The 22,984-nt window shown below is 38.6% G+C and overlaps 1 protein-coding gene across 1 annotated transcript in view; it reads left to right on the top strand.

Moving 5' to 3' along the window:
- OXCT1 (3-oxoacid CoA-transferase 1) overlaps positions 1 to 22,984 on the top strand; it is a 137,575-nt gene that overhangs the window by 2,589 nt on the left and 112,002 nt on the right. Inside the window, exons 2-7 of the mRNA XM_068535287.1 lie at positions 1,542 to 1,650; positions 3,393 to 3,483; positions 9,135 to 9,270; positions 12,558 to 12,707; positions 17,866 to 17,972; positions 20,402 to 20,462. Coding sequence (XP_068391388.1) covers positions 1,542 to 1,650; positions 3,393 to 3,483; positions 9,135 to 9,270; positions 12,558 to 12,707; positions 17,866 to 17,972; positions 20,402 to 20,462 — 654 coding nt within the window. The remainder of the gene's footprint in view (positions 1 to 1,541; positions 1,651 to 3,392; positions 3,484 to 9,134; positions 9,271 to 12,557; positions 12,708 to 17,865; positions 17,973 to 20,401; positions 20,463 to 22,984) is intronic.

The following is a 22,984-nucleotide window of genomic DNA, read 5'->3' as shown; positions in this document are numbered from 1 at the left end:
CACCTCAGCTATCTGGGGCCTGTATTTTCACATCCTGAGTTTCCTCAGGGCTCACTTCAGGGAGTGGCTGCAGTCTGATGGCTGCTAGATGGTAGGTATTCTTTTCAGCCCTGAGTTTTTTCAGGGCTCATCAGCTCACATTGGAGGGCTTGCAATCGCTGGTGACTGTGACATTCTTTGTTTACTGATATGGCAGGAAATATTCAATTTCTCAGCCTACTTATTCAGACTATCAAACTTTTAATTTCTAAGATTAAAAATATGTTTTTGTGTGTATGTGTGTGTTAAAACAGAATCAAATAACTCCTTGCTACTTGAGGATAGGGAAGAGGAGAAAGCTGTTTGTAACTCAAGCCCTTTCCTTTCTGTCCCCGCCTCTACTTATTTCCCCGTGTTTGGGCAGTGTGCCAGGGTATACCACGCTTCTCATCTGACCTTGGCCAAGGTTGAAATTTAAAAGGACAAAGGTCATTTGGGCAACCTATACCTTTGCAGATCTCATTTGACTTTCAGTACAGTTCTCTTAAATTTTCTTTTGTATTAATTGACACTTTTTATGAAAGGAGTTTTTGGAGGAAGAAAAGAATGACAGAGCTCATTTTTGCTGCTACTTTGACCCCCTCGTGTTCTCTGTCTGGGAGACTCTGATAGGCCGTGGATGTGAGCTTACAACCTCGTTGGGCTGGTTAAGGGGCAACATCTCAGGAGTCAGGTGTCATTCTCTCTACTCCCTCTCTTTTTAGGTTGACTATATAATGAGAATAAAGGAGAGAGGATGTTGAGTATGAGTGATTGATTGCAACACAGTCGACTTTATCATTTTTTCCTGTCCATATTGTGGATGAAGTGTAAAGAGGGAAACAGTTTAAAACTGATGGTGAATGCTCGCTAGATAGCCTGATTTGCGACAAATAGTACACTGGGGTAAGACTAATCATGCCTCTCTTGCAGGTAACAGTTTGCTACTTTTCTCCAACATCCATAAACTTCAGGCCCCTTAGGGGAATGAGTTTTTTGGTGTGCTGTTTTTTACTTGTCCTTTCAGGAGGCATTCTTTGACACCCAAGATTGGATCAGGGTCCAAATATGTAGTATTTGTAGTATTGAGAGCAACAGTTGTGTCTTAATCCTTACTATCGATAGATTGAAATAAATAGTGCAGAACTTGGCATATAAATTTTGGCACAGTAAATATTTGTTGATTGTGTTGCTATCAGAAATTGATGCTTGATGACACCGATATTGTGAATTTGCGTCCCAGGATACAGGTTATCTACTTTCTTTCACTCTTCTGAGGGGCCGCAAATGACACAGAGTTTTCCTTATATAATAAAAGATATTGATCATAAGGGGATTCTGGTGATAATCTGTGGCTAGAGTATGTCCATCCTACTCTTAAGATGAACTACTTACGGCCCAACTCTTTAAAAGATGAGCTAGTGAAATTGTATAGATTAAAAATTGAATACATCGCTATACATGGAAAGCAAATGCATGTTTCCAAATGTTTATTCACTTAAAAATGTTTTTTAATGTTTTAGGGATGTGTTTGCTACTTTTCAACCAGCACACGTCGCCATACCAAATTTTATACGGATCCAGTGGAAGCGGTAAAAGACGTCCCTGATGGTGCAACAGTACTGGTTGGTGGTGAGTAATAGTATTGTTTTTCTTTTTATGGTAACAGCCTTATGTTTTTAGCAAAGCAGGGAAATTACAATGGCAAAGTATGTAGATTAGAAATGCCACTTATTTTATTACTTAGTTAATAAATGCCAATTATTAGAAATGCCAATTATTTTATTACTTAGTTAATAAATGCCAATTATTGGAAATGCCAATTATTTTATTACTTAGTTATTTATTCATTATCTTATTTTTATTTATTTATTACATATTATCTATTTTTTATTACAGTGTCTCCTTCCTGAAAGCTTAACAAGGTTTAGCACTTTATGTTTTACCTTTTCTTTCCTTTTGTGTTTCTTTTTCTATTATTTTGAAAAGCTGACGCCTTAAACGGTGGTGTCTTACTAGTAGCTTTGAAAAATCCCTAGATTCTTGGGAATTATTGATCTCATCAGCCCACAGCTAGCCACTCCTTTTGTTCCTCCTCATTTTATGAGTTTGAGAGCACATATGCCTCTATCTGTTAGTGAGTCTCCCAAGTTCTTTGCTTCTCTTTGTTTGGAATGTCTTTTAGCACCACTGTCTCGCACTCATTAAACTTGCTACCTAATTCTTATATTGTACATTTCTTTGGATTTCTAGGCCTTGGTCACAAAAATCAAGGCTTATTTTTAAGGCTGCTCTTCATTCATTCATTCATTCATTCAACTCAGCAGTCATTGAACTTTAGACCCAATACCATTTGAGGAATTGTGGAAGATGTAAAGAAATGAAAGTCATTGGCTTAGGCTTCTAGATCTGCAAAATCTACTCAGGCATATAAAACAAACATGCTTGAAAAAGTGACTGTACAAAGGTTCAATTTTAAAGTGGGAAAATAATAGATATGTAGTTAAGTGCAAGAAGAACAACGTGTAGCCGTATTAACACGTTGCACTTGGCCTTATACTTATGAATCAAGACTTGACAGTGATGTCTGGTACTATATCACGATGTAAAACATTTGTATACAGCTGTATGACCATTTATTTTATTTTTTTTGAGGTTTATTTGTGCTTTTATTTGCCAGTAGACTTAACCAACGTGGCCTGCAAACTTTTTTGATCTAAAAGACACATTTTACATCACAATCCAACAAACACACACACGTATAAAGTATGTATACATATATAAGTGAAACAAAAGTTTTGCCAAAAATGTCTCTCCTGAGTGTTAATTCTTTTTTTTTTTTGAGACTTTTTTTTAAGCAGTTTTAGGTTTACAACAAAATGGACAGGAAGGTACAGAAATTCCCCATGACCCCCCTCCCCACACGTGCATAGCTATTATCAAGAGTGGTAGCTTTTTTCTTTTTTAAACCAGGGATGAACTGCCTTGGCACATCATAATCAACAAGTCCACGGTTCATCTTAGGGTTCACTTTAACGAAGTGAATAGTGTTGCATGTTCTATGGGTTTGGACAAAAGTATAATGACATATATCCATCATTTTAATGTCATACAAAGTATGTCACTGCTCATAAAAACTTATGTACTCTGTGTATTCATCTCCCCCGTCCCCTTAAATTCCTGGCACCAGGAATTTGATCTTTTTATTGTGTATGACTATTTATTAAGTTGCTGAGATATGCCTGTGCATTTTGCTTAGTAGGTCTAATAATGTGCTGGTATATTTTCTTTTTTATTAAAAAGAATGACACGTACATTTCCCTAAAAGAACGTTACCCTCTCCACAAATTGTTTCTCTTTTTGGCTCATTATAGGTTTTGGGTTATGTGGAATTCCAGAGAATCTTATAGGAGCTTTGCTAAAGACTGGAGTAAAAGGACTAACTGCAGTCAGCAACAATGCAGGGTAAGCGTGCATGGACAGTCCTCCATGATATTGAAATGAAGTCTATCAGTGAAATGAAAAATTTCCCTATTGACAAGAGCAATATGCTCAAGGATCAAAAGATCATGTTTATTGGGACTTCCGCCGCTGTCCAGTGGTTAGGACTCCGTGCTTCCGCTGCAGGGGGCATGGGTTTGATCCCTGGTCAGGGAAACCAAGATCCTGCAATGAAAAAAAAAAAAAAAAGTATGTTCAAATTGAGTCCTTCATTTTAAAATTTAAAGATGTTCCTTTATGTTGTATGTTATTGTAGATCTTTATTTATAAAGGAAGATGGACATCCATTTGAAATCTGTTTCAAGTCTTTTCTTTTGGTTATGCCCTTACCCTAGATGATACATAAAGAATACCATCAATCATTACAAATGTTGCTGGTCTTGGTAAAAGGAGGAGGGTATGCAGCTGGCACTTAAGACAGTAGGCTCACATATCAAAATGGGCAAAACTGAGCCATAAAATTTTAATGATGAATGGCCTGCATATTAAGATATATTTCGTTATCAAGGAAAAAGCTATTTTTGTGCAAAATGGTAAATTGTCAGCTCTCTTTTAACAATGAAAGACTTTAAAGATCTTAAAAATTAAAGAAATTAACTGAATTGGCAGTTTAGTCTGTTATCATAAATGCAATTTAGAAGAAATAGCACAGATTATTTAGGAAACAAAACTGGTCTACATTTGTGCTCATTTTTTCCTTTGCTGAGTTTATTTATGCTATTATTATTATTTTTTAATATATTTTTTTAAATTAATTAATTATTTATTTATTTATTGCTGTGTTAGGTCTTCGTTTCTGTGCGAGGGCTTTCTCTAGTTGCGGCAAGTGGGGGCCACTCTTCATCGCGGTGCGCGGGCCTCTCACTATCGCGGCCTCTCTTGTTGCGGAGCACAGGCTCCAGACGCGCAGGCTCAGTAATTGTGGCTCACGGGCCTAGTTGCTCCACGGCATGTGGGATCTTCCCAGACCAGGGCTCGAACCACGTGTCCCCTGCACTGGCAGGCAGATTATCAACCACTGCGCCACCAGGGAAGCCCTATTTATGCTATTATTTTCATTTGGAAGGCTCTCCACTTCTCTGCCTATCCACATCTTTCCCATCTTACAGAAGAAGCCCTAGCTAATTATAGAACTGCTCTAGCCTTCATTGATCTTTCCCCTTTCTGAATTCCTTTGGAGATGGTTAGCCTTTCTTTGTGTACTGAATTGTATTTATTATCTCTGACGTATATTACAGGCCAATCCTGTTACTTGGAGTAGTTTTCTTTTTCCTTTTTATTTATTTTTTGGCTGCTTCACACGGCATGCAGGATCTTAGTTCCCCCACCAGGGATCAAACCTGTGCCCCCTGTGGTGGAAGCATAGTGTCTTAACCACTGGACTGCCAGGAAAGTCCCTAGAGTAGTTTTCTATTTCCTACTATGCTTAGCCTATAGTCTCAGAATCACCGAGAGTTGGAGTTGGATGGGATTGTAGAGATCATCTGTTCCAGTTCCCTCATTTAACAGGGGAAACTCATCTGTAATCAGGGAAGTAACTTGTTCATGATCACTTGATATTTCTTAAACACATCCTGTGCCCTTTGAGCTGACTTTATATTTATTAAAAATACTTTTGATTATCAGTACTTGGTTGGGTTTTCCTGTTATCTCAGTGCTTACAAGGAGTGGTGTAGATCAATGTAAATTCTTGATGCAGAGTAGGTACCGATAACCTACTTCATTGAACTCAAAGAAGGCACTTTGCACACCCTCATTGGCAGTTGATTCTCATAATTAGAGGAGTTTAAATCCTTGAGGTCTATAGGGATGAGGGCTTTGTTTTGATCCTTAGAGTCAGATAAATGAGGACAACTTAGCATCACTTTACTGGAGAACCAACGACATGGTTTGAGTTGTTGGGTAAATGTAGAAAACATGGAATTAGAAGTAATGGTTATCACCAATATGTGGAATCGAAAAGAATGATACAAGTGAACTTATTTACAAAACAGAAATAGACTCACAGACATAGAAAACAAACTTATGGTTACCAAAGGGGAAAGGGGGCAGGGGAGGGATAAATTAGGAGTTTGGGATTAACAGATACATACTACTATATGTAAAATAGATAAACAAGGACCTACTGTATAGCACAGGGAACTATATTCAATATCTTGTAACAACCTATAATGGAAAAGAATCTGAAAAATAATGTATATGAATATATTACCAAATCACTTTGCTGTACACCTGAAATTAATACAGCATTGTAAATCAACTATGAAAAAAAAAGGAGTAATGGCTATTTTCTTCTTTAGAAAAAGACTCCATCTATATAAGTTCTGCCTGAATTGGAAGTCTTTCCCAAGCTCAGGATTCCTGATTGTCTGCTTTTGTTTTATTTGCTTTTAATGATCACTAAGACCTGTTGGCCTGAGGTACCAGTTACTTTGCTACGGAGTAGTAACTGTTAGTCTTGATAGGACAAACCCTACCTTAGGATCATTCAGATGAATTGATACTTTGATATGGATTGATTAGGAAGGCAGGAAAATTGCAGTTGTTCCTTTGATTTTTGGAAGACTTTGACATATGAATTACAAGCCTGTATAAACCAAAAGTTTCATGATATGCTATATAGCAACCAATGAAATCACAGAGCCAAGGGAAGGATAGGTGTGCTATATTAGTTATTTTCATTTCCTTGTGACAAGGTAATTTTGGATTACAGTTCTTGAAGGTGGGGATTTAGACAACTCCAAGGGCAGCCCCACTTCCATGTAGAAGACTAATAAATACTGACAGGTAATATGTACACCAGTCCTCCCTTATCCATGATTTTGCTTTATGTGGTTTCAGTTACCTATGGTCAACCTTGGTCTGCAAATATTAAATGGAAAATTCCAGAAATAAACAATTCATAAGTTTTAAATTACAGGCTATTCTGCGTAGTGTGATGAAGTCTCGGGCCCTCCTGCTCTGTCCTGCCCTGGATGTGAATCATACCTTTGTCCAGCGTACCCCTCCAGTTGGTCACTTAGTAGCTACCCCGGTTATCAGATCCATGGTCATCAGATCCACTGTTGCCGTATCCTCGCTTATCAGATCCATGATCTGTATCGCAGTGCTTGTGTCCAGGAACCCTTATTTTACCTAATAATGGCCCCCAAGTGCAAGAGTATTATTATTTTTTTATTTTTTATTTTTTTTAACATCTTTATTGGAGTATAATTGCTTTACAATGGTGTGTTAGTTTCTGCTTTATAACAAAGTGAATCAGTTATACATATACATACGTTCCCATATCTCTTCCCTCTTGAGTCTCCCTCCCTCCCACCCTCCCTATCCCACCCCTCTAGGTGGTCACAAACCACCGAGCTGATCTCCCTGTGCTATGCGGCTGCTTCCCACTAGCTATCTGTTTTATGTTTGGTAGTGTATATATGTCCATGCCACTCTCTCACGTTGTCACAGCTTACCCTTCCCCCTCCCCATATCCTCAAGTCCATTCTCTAGTAGGTCTGTGTCTTTATTCCCATTTTACCCCTAGGTTCTTCATGACCTTTTTTTTTTTTTCTTAGATTCCATATATATGTGTTAGCATACGGTGTTTGTTTTTCTCTTTCTGACTTACTTCACTCTGTATGACAGACTCTAGGTCCATCCACCTCACCACAAATAACTGTTTTGTTTCTTTTTATGGCTGAGTAATATTCCATTGTATATATGTGCCACATCTTCTTTATCCATTCATCCGATGATGGACACTTAGGTTGCTTCCATGTCCTGGCTATTGTAAATAGAGCTCCAATGAACATTTTGGTACATGACTCTTTTTGAATTATGGTTTTCTCAGGGTATATGCCCAGTAGTGGGATTGCTGGGTCATATGGTAGTTCTATTTTTAGCTTTTTAAGGAACCTCCATACTGTTCTCCATAGTGGCTGTATCAATTTACATTCCCACCCAAGAGTATTATTAACAGTGGAGAGCTGTCTCCTCCAGCCCTGGACCTGATGGGATGAGGGGAGGGGGCTGTTTGTACCCAGAAGAAAGCCTTATGGAGAGGGCTATCCAATGTGCTGCAGCCTGCCAGGGAGAGAGCCAAGGGAATAGATGTCCTGCTACCATTCTCCCCTCACCCCCCCCACCCCCTTGGTGGTGCCTTACACTGGCTGAACCCAATCAGCAGTGGATGGGCCCAATCAGAAGCCAGAGGGCAGGGCACCCCATGATTCAGTCTACACAGGACAGCTGCCCCAGGCTAGAGGTTGGAGAATGGATCCGGAGGGACACATAGCAAATATCCAGCATGAAGACTTGATGATTTTCATTTTTATCACAGAGGAGCCAGTGAGGAGGGGGAAAGTGAAATCAAGCAATAAATTCATTTGACAAATGGTCAACAGATGTTTATGTAGAACCCTATCTGGAGGAAGAGTTTCCAAGAGAGATGGAAAGGCCAGTTCAAGGCCCCTAGACAGGATGTCTGGTGTGTTTGAGGGACTGTAAGGAGGCCAGCAGAGGTAGAGAAGTGAGCAAAAAGGAAAATGGGAAGAATGAGGTCAGAGGTGTGAAAGGGCATCCCATCCCATCCCAGGGGGCCTTGCAGGCCACTCTAGAGAGATTTGCTTTTACTCTAAATAAATGGGTACCAAGGCAGGGTTTTGAGCAGAGCAGTGACATGATCTGATGTATTTTATTTTATACTTGTATTTTGGGCTGTCATTTTATGAGGAGATCGTAGCAGGCAGGAGTAGAAACAAGAAAGGTTACTGCAGTATCCGGGCAAGAGATGGGCCGGTCCCAGAGAGGGAGTGAGAAATGCTCAGGTTCTGGATAGATTCTGAAGGTAGAGTCAGGATTTTCCAATAAAGTTGCTGTGGAATGTGTGTGTCAGAGATCACACCATGAATTTTGTTCTGAAGTAGTGAGGATGGGGCCGCCATCAGGTGAGATGAGGAAGACTGCAGATAGAGCTGAATTTAGGGGAATAGAATTGTTTACCTGAAGAACTGAAGGCCTAGCTAGATATTATTAGCAGTAGGTAAAAAACAAACAAAAAACGTAAAGCATTTTGTGTAATGTTTTGCAAGAGCGACTTTTTAGTGATTTGTAGCCCTCTAGTGGACAAGTGTATTATCAATCTTCAGGGAATTCTCACATCTCAAAATGCACTCTTGAAAATACTTGTTATTTAGGCTTTAGTTTTCTTTTGAACCAAGTAAGAATAAATCATGCAGGTATTTCTTTTACACCCATGGTGGGTGGGAAATGTTATTAGATTCAATAGTGGAAGCTAGGACTATAAAACAGGTCTATCAGGAGGTTGACAGTTACCTGTTACCTGAACTACTTTAAGGTATTCAGTGTGTCAGGACAGTTGGGGGGAGGTTAGAGGCTTGGAAATGATACATTCTGAGAATTAGGAAAGAGTTAGTTGAGTGGGAATGGCCACTTGGGGGCATGAGAAAAATGAGGAGGGAGAGTGAAGTCGAAGTTGGGAGAAAAGGAGGTTGTTAGGAGAAATGTGAGTGGTTTGTCATATAAAATTTCAAGTTTTTGAATGTAAGTGATATTAACGTTCTATCAGATGTCCCTTTGATTGTAAGCTGCTTGCATTTTCCTTCTAGGGTTGACAACTTTGGTTTGGGCCTTTTACTTCGATCCAAGCAGATAAAACGCATGATCTCTTCGTATGTGGGTGAAAATGCAGAATTTGAACGACAGTATTTATCTGGTGAATTAGAAGTGGAGCTGACACCTCAGGTAAAAAAAATTCTTTTTTTTTTTTTTTTTTGTACAATACTAACTTATTTTAAAATTTACTTTTTTCCTCCTAGAAATTTCATTGTGTAAGAGAGGTAAGGTAGAATGCTCTTTTGCCAAACCAAGGAAATTTGTTTACAGGTCACACCTCTTGATTGCTAGAGGACTAATATTTTGTTGCTGTGCACTGAAAAAGAAGGTGAAAATATCTAGGCTTCAGGATAAAATTTTAAGTTTGGCACTATGATGTATATTTCACTGGAGTGTGCAAAAGAAATTGCTGGAATGTTTGAGGATTGTCCTAAAAGTCAATTCCTATGAATCACAGAATTAGAAATTTGTGGGGAATCTGGTCTTGCTGAGACATAAGAAAGTAAAGGCCATGGAGGGACTACATCACAGAGTAAGTGCTGGGATCAGAGCCCAGGTGTCTAGAGAGCTGACGCCATTACAAAGGAAGCTGTGATTGCAATTAATCTAGCAAGTTTCTGCTCACTTTATACACCATTACCTCTCCTAACTGATTGAAGAGTTTGTCCTGAGCAAAGTTTTTGAAGCTATAGGAGTAAAACAAGGGTCTACAGGTTGTATGCATTACTCTTCCATTTTGACATGGTCTGCCTTCATCTCTGAAACTGAGCCCACCACTCTGCTTTATTTTTGTCAACAGAATGTATTATTATTACCACTGACTTCATCAAATTGGTAATAATGTAATATAGCAGAATTTTTTTAAAATTCAATCATTAAATCACTGTATATGCTTATCTGGAGAGAACAAGCATGGGAGAACTGTTTTTTCTACCTGAAGCTTCACAGTGTTTTTCCAAGTCACACCTGATCACTCTACAGTGTTGGCACCTGTGCCTCTCATAGTATTACACATGCTTGATTTATCCGATTTTCATTTAAAGTTTTTTGAGAATAACAAAATGTGTACTATCTTCATCGCTTGTGCCGCTTTTACAAAATACCACAGACTGGGTGGCTTAGAGAAGAGAAATTTATTTCTCACTGTTATGGTGGCTGAGAAGTACAAGATCAAGGTACAGGCTGATTTGGTTCTTGGTGGGGGAAGGGGAGAGAGGGAGAGGGACAGTGAGAGGGAGAGCACGTACAAGTGAGTGCTCTGGGGTCTCTTATTATAAGGACAATAATCCTCTTTGATCAGGGCCCCACCCTTATGACCTCATTTAACCTTGTTGCACATTGGGGGTTAGGGCTTCAACATGTGAATTTTGGGAGGAAGGGGGAACACAAATCCGTCCATAGCATATACTTTTCATCTTCACATTATAGGTTGAGGTAACGTATCCTTTGAGTTGTGGAGCTATTGAAAATTAACTTTTCAATTACCTTTTATATCTTTTTTTTTTTTTTTTGTCTGTGCTGGGTCTCCGTTGCGGTACGCAGGCTTCTCCAGTTGTGGCGCACGGGCTCTAGAGTGCACGGGCTCGGTAGTTGCAGCACACGGGCTTCTCTCTAGTTGTGGTGCATGGGCTTAGTTGCCCCATGGCATGTGGGATCTTAGTTCCCTGACCGGGGGATCGAACCTGCATCCCCTGCATTGGAAGGTGGATTCTTAACCACTGGACCACCAGGGAAGTCCCTGCCTTTTTTTTATCTTTTGCATTATCCCTTATTTTGTCAGAGGGCATATACATGGGAAAGGAACTTCCTTAATATTTCTTTCACATTCTTCCTTTAAGCTGAAAGAAGTTCAGGATTTCCTGCCCCAACTTAGTGGTGCATGAGTAAACATTGGCTCTGGGAACTTGTTTTGCAGCCTGAGAGCCAGGGAGGAAGTGCTGATGAAGTGGTAGGGATTAGGACTCCCTTGGGGGTTGGATGTGGGGTCTTGGTGGTACCTTCAGGGGGCCTGTATGTGGCAATAGTCGATTTTCATGCCTTTGCCCAGTTGGACAAAGAGGAGTATAGTATTCAGGGAGGGTGGACATAAAAATATTTTAAAGTAGGGAGTGTTATTATGGTTGTTTTGATGGTTTAATTTTTGTGGATGTTATTAACTTAAAATACCCAAAGTGCAGGGAAGAGTCACCTCTGTCCACCAGTTAGAACAGAGAACCAGGTATCTGGAAGGTTTTCAGTTATGTCACAGGTCCATCCTTCCTCAGAATATCCCGCCTATTCCAAATGACTCAGTGTCTGAAATCCCAGCTGTTAGTCCCTTCTTTGAGTTTAGTATCTAAAGACCCCAGTTCAAGTGGAAAATTGTTTTCAGGTTGGGACAATATTAACACGCCATCATTAATATCTAAACCTAGGGAATTCCCTGGCAGTCCAGCGGTTAGGGCTCCGTGCTTCCACTGCAGGGGGCATGGGTTCGATCCCTGGTCGGGGAGCTAAGATCCCACAAGCCGCATGGCACAGCCAAAACAAAACAAAACAAAATCTGAACCTATTCTTACTACTGGTTAGCTAGTCAGTTATCTAGTCTGAATATGATGTAGCTAGACTGTAACAAGATGTTTCACATTAGGGAGTGTGTCAGGAAACATTCGGGTACAGAGTTATTACCCTGTGGGAAAACCAGGTGGAAAGGCAGATGGTGGTGGAAGAGCTGGGGAAATTAGGTTTGAAATCACTGGTCCCTAGAAGGGGGACAAAGATGATCAGAAGAAGATACAAAAAAACTTTACATATAGCTGTTCCTACTCTGAAACAAAATTTGATCTCTTGGCTTTTTAAAAACCGTTTTACCTGTATGTTGTACTCTTTGTCTAGCTTGAATTTTTCCTTAGTTAGATAATGTAGTAGATAAAATACTAATGAGAATGGTTTAAAATAAATTCTAGATAGGTTTGAACGTTTTACATTATTATTATATAATCATAACATTGTTATTAAAGATAAGGTTCAGGCCATGCCTACATAGAGCACACAGTAAAACACAAAATTTAACTGTATGTTTTTTAATGTATACAGTTAAAGTTACATACTTCAGATTTGGAAATTGATTTAAAAATATTACAGATAAACTGATGTAGAATGTGATGTCAAGAAACCAGTGGAGACATGGAAGCTGAAAGCACTAATATACGAATAAGCAGTTCCATTAAGAATTTAGAGAGGTTGTTGTCTAGAAAGATAGTAACTGTTTTACATTGATATTCTAGCCTGCGGTGTCAGCCCAGTATGCACTGCTGGGTGTGGTTTAGATAGATAAACACCTAGAAAACAGGGACGGTGCCTGTAAGTGTTTCTGTGTCTGCAGACAGAAGTGTGTTTAATGGACTTCTGATGCAGTGTTGTTTGCTCACTTGTAGGGCACGCTTGCAGAGAGGATTCGTGCAGGTGGGGCTGGAGTGCCTGCATTTTACACCAGCACAGGGTATGGGACCCTGGTGCAAGAAGGAGGGTCACCGATCAAATACAGCAAAGACGGCAGCATTGCCATTGCCAGTAAGCCAAGAGAGGTAAGAAAGCTGGATATCTCTATCAGCACAGGATTCCAGGTGAACTCGTTGGGTAACTAAGTATAAAACCACACCTGTGTGAGAACAAACACTGCCATTCATTCTGTAATGTAAACATGTTAGGTAAAATTTCTAGCTAAAACTGAGCATCTGCTAGTAATTTAAATCACATAGAGAGACCAGAATAAATAAATGAGAAGAATCTGTAATCCGTAGAAGAGGTGCAAGTCAAGATTAGTTTTATGGTAAGTTTTAAGAAATTTAGGAGCGTTTATAATTGATGATTATGTTTATGTGGAAAATAGAGTAGATGTATGCTATATATGGCATGAAACTCTTCATGCTCAGGCCCCTTCTGGATGTGATTGAAGGGGGAGAAAAAAGCCAAAGAAATCACAAGTTTGTCTACAATCTTAAAAAGCGGGGGCAGTTATAACTATATAATGGAAGAGGGTTCATATTATCTCCTTTGTCCTTCATTTTGTATACTGGACATATCTGAATAACTGAATAACTTAGTTTTATTTAAAGTGCTAGATAGGATGGGGTATCTTTATCCTGGGTAACTTCACTCACATATTAGAAAAGAATAGGGACTTACCTGGCAATCCAGTGGTTAAGACTTCGCCTACCAATGCAGGGGGTGTGGGTTCGATTCGTGGTTGGGGAGCTAAGATCCCACATGCCTCACGGCCAAAAAACCAAAACATAAAACAGAAGCAATACTGTAACAAATTCAATGAAGACTTTAAAAATAGTCCACATCAAAAAAATCTTTAAAAAAAAAAAAAGAAAAGAAAAGAACTCTAGATATAGGTATTTGAGATACTCAGGTTTGAGCCAGTTTTTAAAATGACACAGGCCACCTGTATTTTTAGTATCTTTCCCTTCTCCCTGCCCACATGGCTCATGAGAGTTAACAAAGGTTGCAGAAATGCTGAGCTTATCTCTAGGGAAGCGAAAATTTAGTAAATCAAGGGCTTTTATCACCTTTCTGCTTATAGGGATGTTAGCTCTGCACGTCCGTGTCTTGAGGGAAGATAAAGGTCATGCCCTTGTCCCCTGCTGTCCAGCGTTTGTCCAGCAGCGTCCTCCATCTGGAGCTTTGCCTTTCTGATTAGAGTGACCTATATTGACTCAAAGCTTTTGTTAAAATTTTTCATACTCTATCTTGCTTCTTTCTTTACTGCCTAATTAGGTTTAAAAAGTTTTTGACAAAGTAAAGGACAGGAACCTAATTATGAAGATGGATCTTGGTTAATATAGATAAAGATGCCTGGCAAAATCGGGTGAATGCTTTGAGAGCTTGCTAGAAGTTACAGCATTAACTCTCCTGGTGAAAACATAGGATAGACTAGAATCTGTTCTGAATGCCTGGGTTCATTTCAGCCTGGAGTCAGGTGTAGGAATCTAGCAGTTTTGTCACTTTGTCTGCATCCCCTAGGAATACAACAATAATTTCTTGAAATGATTCTTGTTAGCTCTTTGTCGTCCTTGATTACGATGGGAAGAGGAAATGAGTGAATTCCTTAGGTCAGTGATAGTTATTGAGGACCTTCTGTTTGTCAAGCACTGGTCTAAGTGTGGTGGAAAAAGGGGTGTTCTAGACCAAGTGCCCCTGACAAGGGACAAATAGACAAACACACAATGTCAATACTGGAAGTGCTGTGAACACAAATCAAGTAGGGCAAAGGCAGAGAGGATGATGAGTGGTCAGGAAGGTGTGCTCCAGGCTGGGTCAGGGAAAACCTCTCTGAGCAGGTGACATTTGGTAGAGTCCTGAATAAAATAGGGAATGAGGCGGGTGAAGATTATAGGTTTGTGCTCTAGTCAGAAGGAAGAGGAAGGACAGGGTCCCAGGGCAGGCTTGCCTCATGTGTGGAACAGCAGGGCAGTGAGACTGGAACAGAGTGAATGAGGAGAGAGTGGTAGGGTTGGAGGTTAAAGAGAGGCAGGAGCCAGACCACACGAGTTTGGCCTTTACTGAGTGTGGTGAGAGGACAACAGAGTGTTTTGAATATGGTGGGACAGTGATGGGATCTGAGTTACATTTTGGAAAGAGCACTGTGGCTGTTGGGTAGTGAGTTTTTTGCTGGAGACCCAACAGCAGAAGCAGGGAGACGGATGCAGAGGCTGTTGTATTAATCCAGGTGGGACTGGAAGGTGGTTTAAGCAGTGGAATTTGTGAGAAGTGGTTGCAGTTGGGAAATATGTTGATAGTAGAGCCAACAGGATTTACTGAGTAAGAAAAGACAAGAATCAAGCATGCTGCATATTGAAATGGGCCGAGCGAGGGGGTAATCAAAGAGCTCTGCCTGGACTTGGTGCTTTTGAGACGTTCATTAGCTTCCAAGGGGAGGTGTTCTGTAGGCTCGAGCTCAGCTCCGGGAGGGTTGAGAGCTGGGGTAGGAACTTTGGAGGCATCACCATGTGGTGTTTAAATCCATGGGACTGGGGATGGAGTGTAGACAGAGAACAGCTCTTTTACATTTAAGGGTTTAGAAGAGGCCTGACATTGAAAGGTTGAAAAGAGGAAAAGGAGCAACAAATAAGATGGGAAAGAGTGTCTAGTGAGTGGAGAGGAAACCCAGGGGAGTCCGGTGATTTGGAAGATGGGAACTTTTACAAAGGAGGGAGTGATCAACCGTGTCAGAGTATGAAGAGGTTGGGTAAGAGGACTGGAAATTGACTATTGGATTTGGAAACGTGGAGGTCATTGGTGACCTTAAACAGTGATTTTTCTGGAGAAGAAGATTTTTCTGGAATGGTGAAAATTTGACTGGAGTGGATTCAAGAAAGGACTGAAAGATGAGGAAGTGGAGACTCTGAAGTGCATAAGTCTTTTAAGTGAGTATAACAGCTAGTTTGACAAAACCAATTCCTCCCCTGTTTTAAAATTTTAGAATAGTGAACACTTAGCAACTGCTGATGTGTAGACCCTTCAGGAAATTAGATAACTGGAATAGAAAGAAACGCCAATGTTTTTACTTTGCCCTGGCTTAGCATATATTTAGATGTATATGTAGTTCTCTAGATCTGTGTAAAGGCCTCAACTATCATCTCTGGTGATGACTGAAATACATAAGACAAACTATATTGATGTGTAGGTTACAAATGTCTTTCATATAATTTCTCTAAGTTCATATTAATATGATCCTCATTCATCAGTGATTCCCTAAATTCATTCATCTTTTCTAACAGGAAAGTGGGATAATGTCTTTAAGGAAACTGTTCTTTAAGAAATGATTCTGTTTTAGTGCAAATCAAAACTACAATGAGGTATCGCCTCACACTGGTCAGAATGGCCATCATCAAAAAGTCTACAAATAATAAAATGGTGGAGAGGATGTGGAGAAAAGGGAACCCTCCTACACTGTTGGTGGGAATGTAAATTGGTGTAGCCACAATGGAAAACAGTATGGAGGTTCCTTAAAAAACTAAAAGTAGAACTACCATATGATCCAGCAGTCCCACTCCTGGGCATATATCTGGAAAAGACAAAACCTCTAGTTCGAAAAGATACATGCACCCCAATGTTCATAGCAGCACTATTTACAATAGTCAAGACATGGAAGCAACCTAAATGTTCCTCAACAGATGAATGGTTAAAGAAGATGTGGTACATACATACAGTGGAATATTACTGAGCCATGAAAAGAAATGAAATAATTCCATTTGCAGCAACATGGATGGACCTAGAGATTATCATACTAAATGAAGGTAGACAGAGAAAGACAAATATCATATGATATTACTTATATGTGGAATCTAAAAAATTGATACAGATGAACTTATTTACAAAACAGAAATAGACTCATAGACATAGAAAACAAATTTATGGTTACCAAAAGGGAAAGCGAGGGAGAGGGATAAATTAGGAGTTTGGGATTAACATACACACACTACTATATATATATAAATAAACAAGAACCTACTGTATAGCACAGGGAACTATATTTAATATCTGTAATAACCTATAATGGAAAAGAATCTGAAAAAGAATATATATGTATATGTGTACATATATATGTCTGAATCACTCTGCTGCACACCTGAAACTAGCACAATACTGTAAATTAACTATAATTTTAAAAAAAAAGGAAGAATTTCTTTTTTTAAACCACAGTTAAAGAAAAGTAAACGTACTGGAACTTTCTCCAGCTTTCTATAAAATGCATGCAATTTGTCCACTAGGGGGCGCAGTAGGAATGAAAATGGAGTTTGGACTTCAAATGGCTCCCATCTTGTGTGGTGATGGAGAGAGGTGTTGACGTTGTTTCCCCTCTTCGTTTCAATTCCCAGAGCTAAGTCCCCATGAAGAAAAAAGGAACAAAATGCTGTGGCATAGTTTTGCTTTATGGGTCTTCTCCCCTCCCCTCCCATTTGGAGTAGAATTAAAAGTAAATAAACATACAAAAATCAATAGCCTTCCATTAGACCAGTAATGACAGAGAGAAGGTGTAATAGAATGAAATATAACAGTCACAGTGGTATCAAACACCAAGAAGCACCTATGAATAAAGCTGGAAAATATATACAAAGCTTTTTCTGAGGGAAAACTGTGAAACTATTGAAGGAGGTAAAAGAAGACTTTAAAAAATGTCAGCCTATATTCTCACAGGTGGGAGGATATAGCGTATCAGTTCTCTACAAATTAGTCTACAAATTTTAGGAATCCCAATTAAAATCTCAACAGAGGATAATGGATTCATCAGAAGAGATGAATGGATTTTTATAACTACTTTAGGTAGGAAAACAATGCATTGCCCATTTCATGCAACTTACATGGTTTTCTGGGGTGGAGGGAAAGAGGGGCTCTTTTTCGTGTTCAGTATGTAACTTATTCACACAAATAATGAAGTGAGTGCTAACACACACAGTCTATGCCATAAGCATATGGAACTTTCAGTTCCTCACAATTACCAAGCTTCCTCTTGCCGCTGAGCCTTTGCACATGCTGCTCCCTCAGTGTCCTCTTCACCATTTTGACGAAGCCCTGGTTGCCTGCACTACTCTTCCTTGAAGTCTCAGTTTAGATCTCTCCCTCCTTTTCTAACTAGACTTGTATCCCTATTATCTGCCTCTGTCAGAGCAGAGAGCACAACCAAACAAGACCTCTCTCTGCAGATCCTGACAATGTCCTCTTTGTCTCTTGCAGGTGAGGGAGTTTAATGGTCAGCATTTTATTTTGGAGGAAGCAATCACAGGGGATTTCGCTTTGGTGAAAGCCTGGAAGGCAGACCGAGCAGGAAATGTGATTTTCAGGTAGTATAATGGTTTTAAAAAATGTTAAATGTAATGCATTTCAGCAACTTTATATTTCCGAAATTATGATTACAAAATGGATATCTTGATGTGTTTGGTATTTAAAAATTTATTTTAAAAATGGCTTAAAATCAAACACACCCATGTGTGTGTATATAGGTGGGTGCAGAACCACTGCTGTGTGGTCATGCTGGTTTGATGCACTTGAGGGCATCTGTTCTGATTGGTAGGTACCCATGGTGCACTGTTTGTTAACTATTTGAATCTGTATATCCTTGTATATAGTCACATACAAATTATTTTTGCCCCTGTGTACTTTAGTTGCCAAAACTAGTTACAGTGTTGTGACATGCTTAGAAAATGTGACAAAAGCACACAATTATACTTAATTTTGACAGTGTTATTTATATGCATTGTCTTAAAATGCCTGTTACTTTGATATTCTGGAAAAATATTGCTAATAATCACTTAGGTCAGTTCTTTTCCAGGCCTATTGGTGTCTTCTAGGAAATGCTTATAAAGATTATGTCTGGAAAGTTGGTTAACCTTAATAATGTTTAACTTTCATTCTCGTTATCTAGATAGCCACAGATATTAAGCCACTTAATAGATTTCAATATCTTTTTTTTTTTTTTTTTTAGATTTCAATATCTTTTGATTACCCTAAGCATACTAAATACCAAGTTTTAGTATCTTGGATTTAGGGATTATATAGCTGTTTTTGCAAATTGTGCCATGTTTGAATATACTCATAAAAGTTTTTCAAAATGTTTGGTCTTGAAGACGTCACCTGTTAGGTTGCAGAAATAATTGTCTTTCTCATAATATTGGCCTTTTCCTGCTTTTAGTTAGTGATATTTTTTATCTTTACCAAATGCAGCTTTGGTATGGTCACAATTAAATTATCAGTGATCACTCTCATGTTTTTGTTCATTTCTGAAGATCTTCTATGACATTAATACTGTATTTGATTTCTTGAATTTAGCCAATTTTTTTGTTCGTTTGTTTTTGTTTTTGTTTTTTTGTCCGGGCCGCAGCGTGTGAGATCTTAGTTCCCCAACTAGGAATCGAACCCGTGCCCCCTGTGGTGGAAGCGTGGGTCTTAACCACTGGACCACGAGGGAAGTCCCGGGATTTAGCCAATTTTTGATATTATAACTAATTTTGGCAATTACAGAGGACATTTTGAATGATGTCTACCTTATTTGACACCTTGATGTAATGCTTGCAAAGCTTAGTTGTTTTTTTTTTAAAAAGATTAATGAAATTGTATAGTAGCAAATGGAAATGAATTATTTAAAGTATTTCCATGAGTTTATCCTGTGCTTTATTGCCTGTTATCTAAAGACTGCACAAGGGCTATTCTGAGTACAGACCTTATGCCTGTAGTTTCTGCTCAGTAGCCATTGAGCTTTGATGTGAAATGAGAGTGCTTGTCGCCAGTGGTCAGATGGCCTAGATTCTTAAGATACTGACTTCTAGGCTGACCTTCACATTTAGTGGGACAACTGGTATAGAGGTCTGTCTAGGCCATTGTTAGAGTGGGTGGGCTCTGCATGCCTGCACCTCAGGCCACTCTGCCCTTGGAGCTTTTGATGCTGGATGTCTGGTGGAATCCAACACGGTTACTTGTCAAAGTACACAAGGATTCCTCTCTTGAGGACATACCTATCCTTGAATCCAAGTGAAAGAAACATTGGTGGCACAAAGAGCTGTTACGACATAGCTGTGAATTATTTCTCTTTACCAAAGAATTTTCCCTATCAATTTACACTCTCAGAAACAAAAATACGTTAAAATTTTTATGATTAGAGGAAGTGCATTAATTTAGGAATTTGGGAATGCAGAACCATCAGCAAAATTGGCTGCTTCTTAAAATTTTACACCTCAGGGTCTGATGTAGCTTTAAAAATTTCATTAGAAGTTGGTTCTCCACACTGATCTTTAGGACTCACAAATCAACCGTGAATGATTCAGTTAATTTCAGCAATAGGTTTCTCTTTAATAGGAGTATAATTATTTTACCTTCTCATATAAAACACTTGCTACTTAATATTTTAACAAGAGCAAGTTTAGTGAAATATTTAACTATAAAACAAAGTGGCATCTCAGGTAAAAGACTTAGAGAAATTAGTTTTAGAGTAGATTTATTAATATCCATTTTATTTTTCTGTGTATAACTATGTTGAATATGAAAAATAGTCCCTCTTTCTCTTAACCCCATAAAAAGCTATATAATTGAATGAAGTGGCCATCATATTGTTTTTTTTATAAAATAGCTATAGAACTTATCAAAAATATGATACACTCTTTTAAAAAGATTCACAAAGTCTTGGTTTACAGAAATTCTTTTAATCTATAATTAAAGCTGAGAGAGACACTGCTTATTTTTGCCCTTCTTTCCCCACTTCCTTATTCCTCTAATGTAGGAAAAGTGCAAGGAATTTCAACTTGCCGATGTGCAAAGCTGCAGAAACCACAGTGGTGGAGGTAAGAGAAGAGGTTATTTCTGATTTCCTGTTGTTAATTTTCAAAGTTGATGTTATGTGTTAGTTCAAGAAAAAGTACAACGGTTCATTTGTTTTCACGAAGGAGGGCAAACAATAACCACTTTTTCATTTTGGATGTTGAAGGACTCTATTTAAATATATGATAGTTGAAGTTTTGCTGGAACATGAGCTTTCTGGTTAGCTACAGTCTCACTAGAACACTCTGTTTGGGAATCAAGCTATTAGGCTGACCAGCTCATAAAAGTCTTTTGGTACCTGAGTAAAGTGTACCTTCTTGGGTGAAGTCTCTAGATGAAATTTTTTTTTTTTTTTCACTTTTTAAAAAAAATTTTATTTTTTTTATACAGCAGGTTCTTATTAGTTATCTATTTTATACATATTAGTGTATATATGTCAATCCCAATCTCCCAATTCATTCCCCCCGCTTTCCCCCCTTGATGTCCATGTTTGTTCTCTACATCTGTGTCTCTATTTCTGCCTGGCAAACCGGTTCATTTGTACCGTTTTTCTAGATTCCACATATATGCGTTAATATATGATATTTGTTTTTCTCTTTCTGACTTACTTCACTCTGTATGACAGTCTCTAGGTCCATCCACTCTCTACAAATGACCCAATTTTGTTCCTTTCTATGGCTGAGTAATATGCTATTGTAAATATGGAACACATCTTCTTTATCCATTCTTCTGTCAGTGGGCATTTAGCTTGCTTCCATGACCTGGCTATTGTAAATAGTGCTGCAATGAACATTGGGGTGCATCTGTCTTTTTGAATTATGGTTTTGTCTGGGTATATGCCCAGTAGTGGTATTGCTGGGTCATAAGGTAATTCTATTTTTAGTTTTTTAAGGAACCTCCATACTGTTCTCCATAGTGGCTGTATCAATTGACATTCCCACAAACAGTGTAAGAGGGTTCCCTTTTCTCCACACCCTCTGCAGCATTTGTTGTTTGTAGATTTTCTGATGATGGCCATTCTGACCGGTGTGAGGTGACACCTCATTGCAGTTTTGATTTGCATTTCTCTTATAATTAGTGATGTTAACCAGCTTTCTGTGTGCCTCTTGGCCATCTGTATGTCTTCTTTGGAGAAATGTCCATTTAGGTTTTCAAATGCCCATTTTTTGATTGGGTTGCTTGTTTTTTTAATATTGAGCTGCATGAGCTGTTTATATATTTTGGAGATTAATTCTTTGTTCATTGTTTCTTTTGCAAATATTTTCTCCCATTCTGAGGGTTGTCTTTTTGTCCTGTTTATAGTTTCCTTTGCGGTGCAAAAGCTTTGAAGTTTCATTAGGTCCCATTTGTTTATTTTTGTTTTTATTTCCATTTCTCTAGGAGCTGGGTCAAAAAAGATATTGGTGTAATTTATGTTAGAGTGTTCTATGTTATCCTCTAAGAGCTTTATAGTGTCTGGTCTTACATTTAGGTCTTTAATCATTTTGAGTTTATTTTTGTGTATGGTGTTAGGGAGTGTTCTAATTTCATTCTTTTACATGTAGCTGCCCAGTTTTCCCAGCCCCACTTACTGAAGAGACTGTCTTTTCTCCATGTATATCCTTGCCTCCTTTGTCATAGATTAGTTGACCATAGGTGCGTGGGTTTCTCTCTGGGCTTTCTATCCTGTTCTGTTGATCTATATTTCTGTTTTTGTGCCAGTACCATATTGTCTTGATTACTGTAGCTTTGTAGTATAGTCTGAAGTCAGGGAGTCTGATTCCTCCAGATCCGTTTTTTCCCCTCAAGGTTGCTTTGTCTATTCTGGGTCTTTTGTGTCTCCATACAAATTTTAAGATTTTTTGTTCTAATTCTGTAAAAAATGCCACTGGTAATTTGATAGGGATTGCACTGAATCTGTAGATTGCTTTGGGTAGTATAGTCATTTTCACAATGTTGATTCTTCCAATCCAAGAACATGGTATATCTCTCCATCTGTTTGTGTTGTCTTTGATTTCTTTCATCAGTGTCTTATAGTTTTCTGAGTACAGGTCTTTTGCCTCCTTAGGTCGGTTTATTCCTAGGTATTTTATTCTTTTTGTTTTAATGGTGAATGGGATTGTTTCCTTAATTTCTCTTTCTGATCTTTCGTTGTTAGTGTATAGGACTGCAAGAGATTTCTGTGCATTAATTTTGTATCCTGCAACTTTACCAGCTTCATTGATTAGCTCAAGTAGTTCTCTGGTGGCATCTTTAGGATTATCTATGTATAATATAATGTCATCTGCAAACTGTGACAGTTTTACTTCTTCTTTTCCAATTTGTATTCCTTTTATTTGTTTTTCTTCTCTGATTGCCATGGCTGGGACTTCCAAAGCTATGTTGAATAATAGTGGCAAGAGTGGACATCCTTGTCTTGTTCCTGATCTTAGAGGAAATGCTTTCAGTTTTTCACCCTTGAGAATGATGTTTGCTGTGGGTTTGTCATATATGGCCTTTATTATGTTGAGGTAGTTTCCCTCTATGCCCACTTTCTGGAGAGTTTTTATCATAAATGGATGTTGAA

Source organism: Eschrichtius robustus, chromosome 2 (assembly GCF_028021215.1).
Source record: "Eschrichtius robustus isolate mEscRob2 chromosome 2, mEscRob2.pri, whole genome shotgun sequence".
NCBI classification, from domain to species: Eukaryota; Metazoa; Chordata; class Mammalia; order Artiodactyla; family Eschrichtiidae; genus Eschrichtius; species Eschrichtius robustus.
This window is presented reverse-complemented; position numbering and strand designations above follow the sequence as displayed.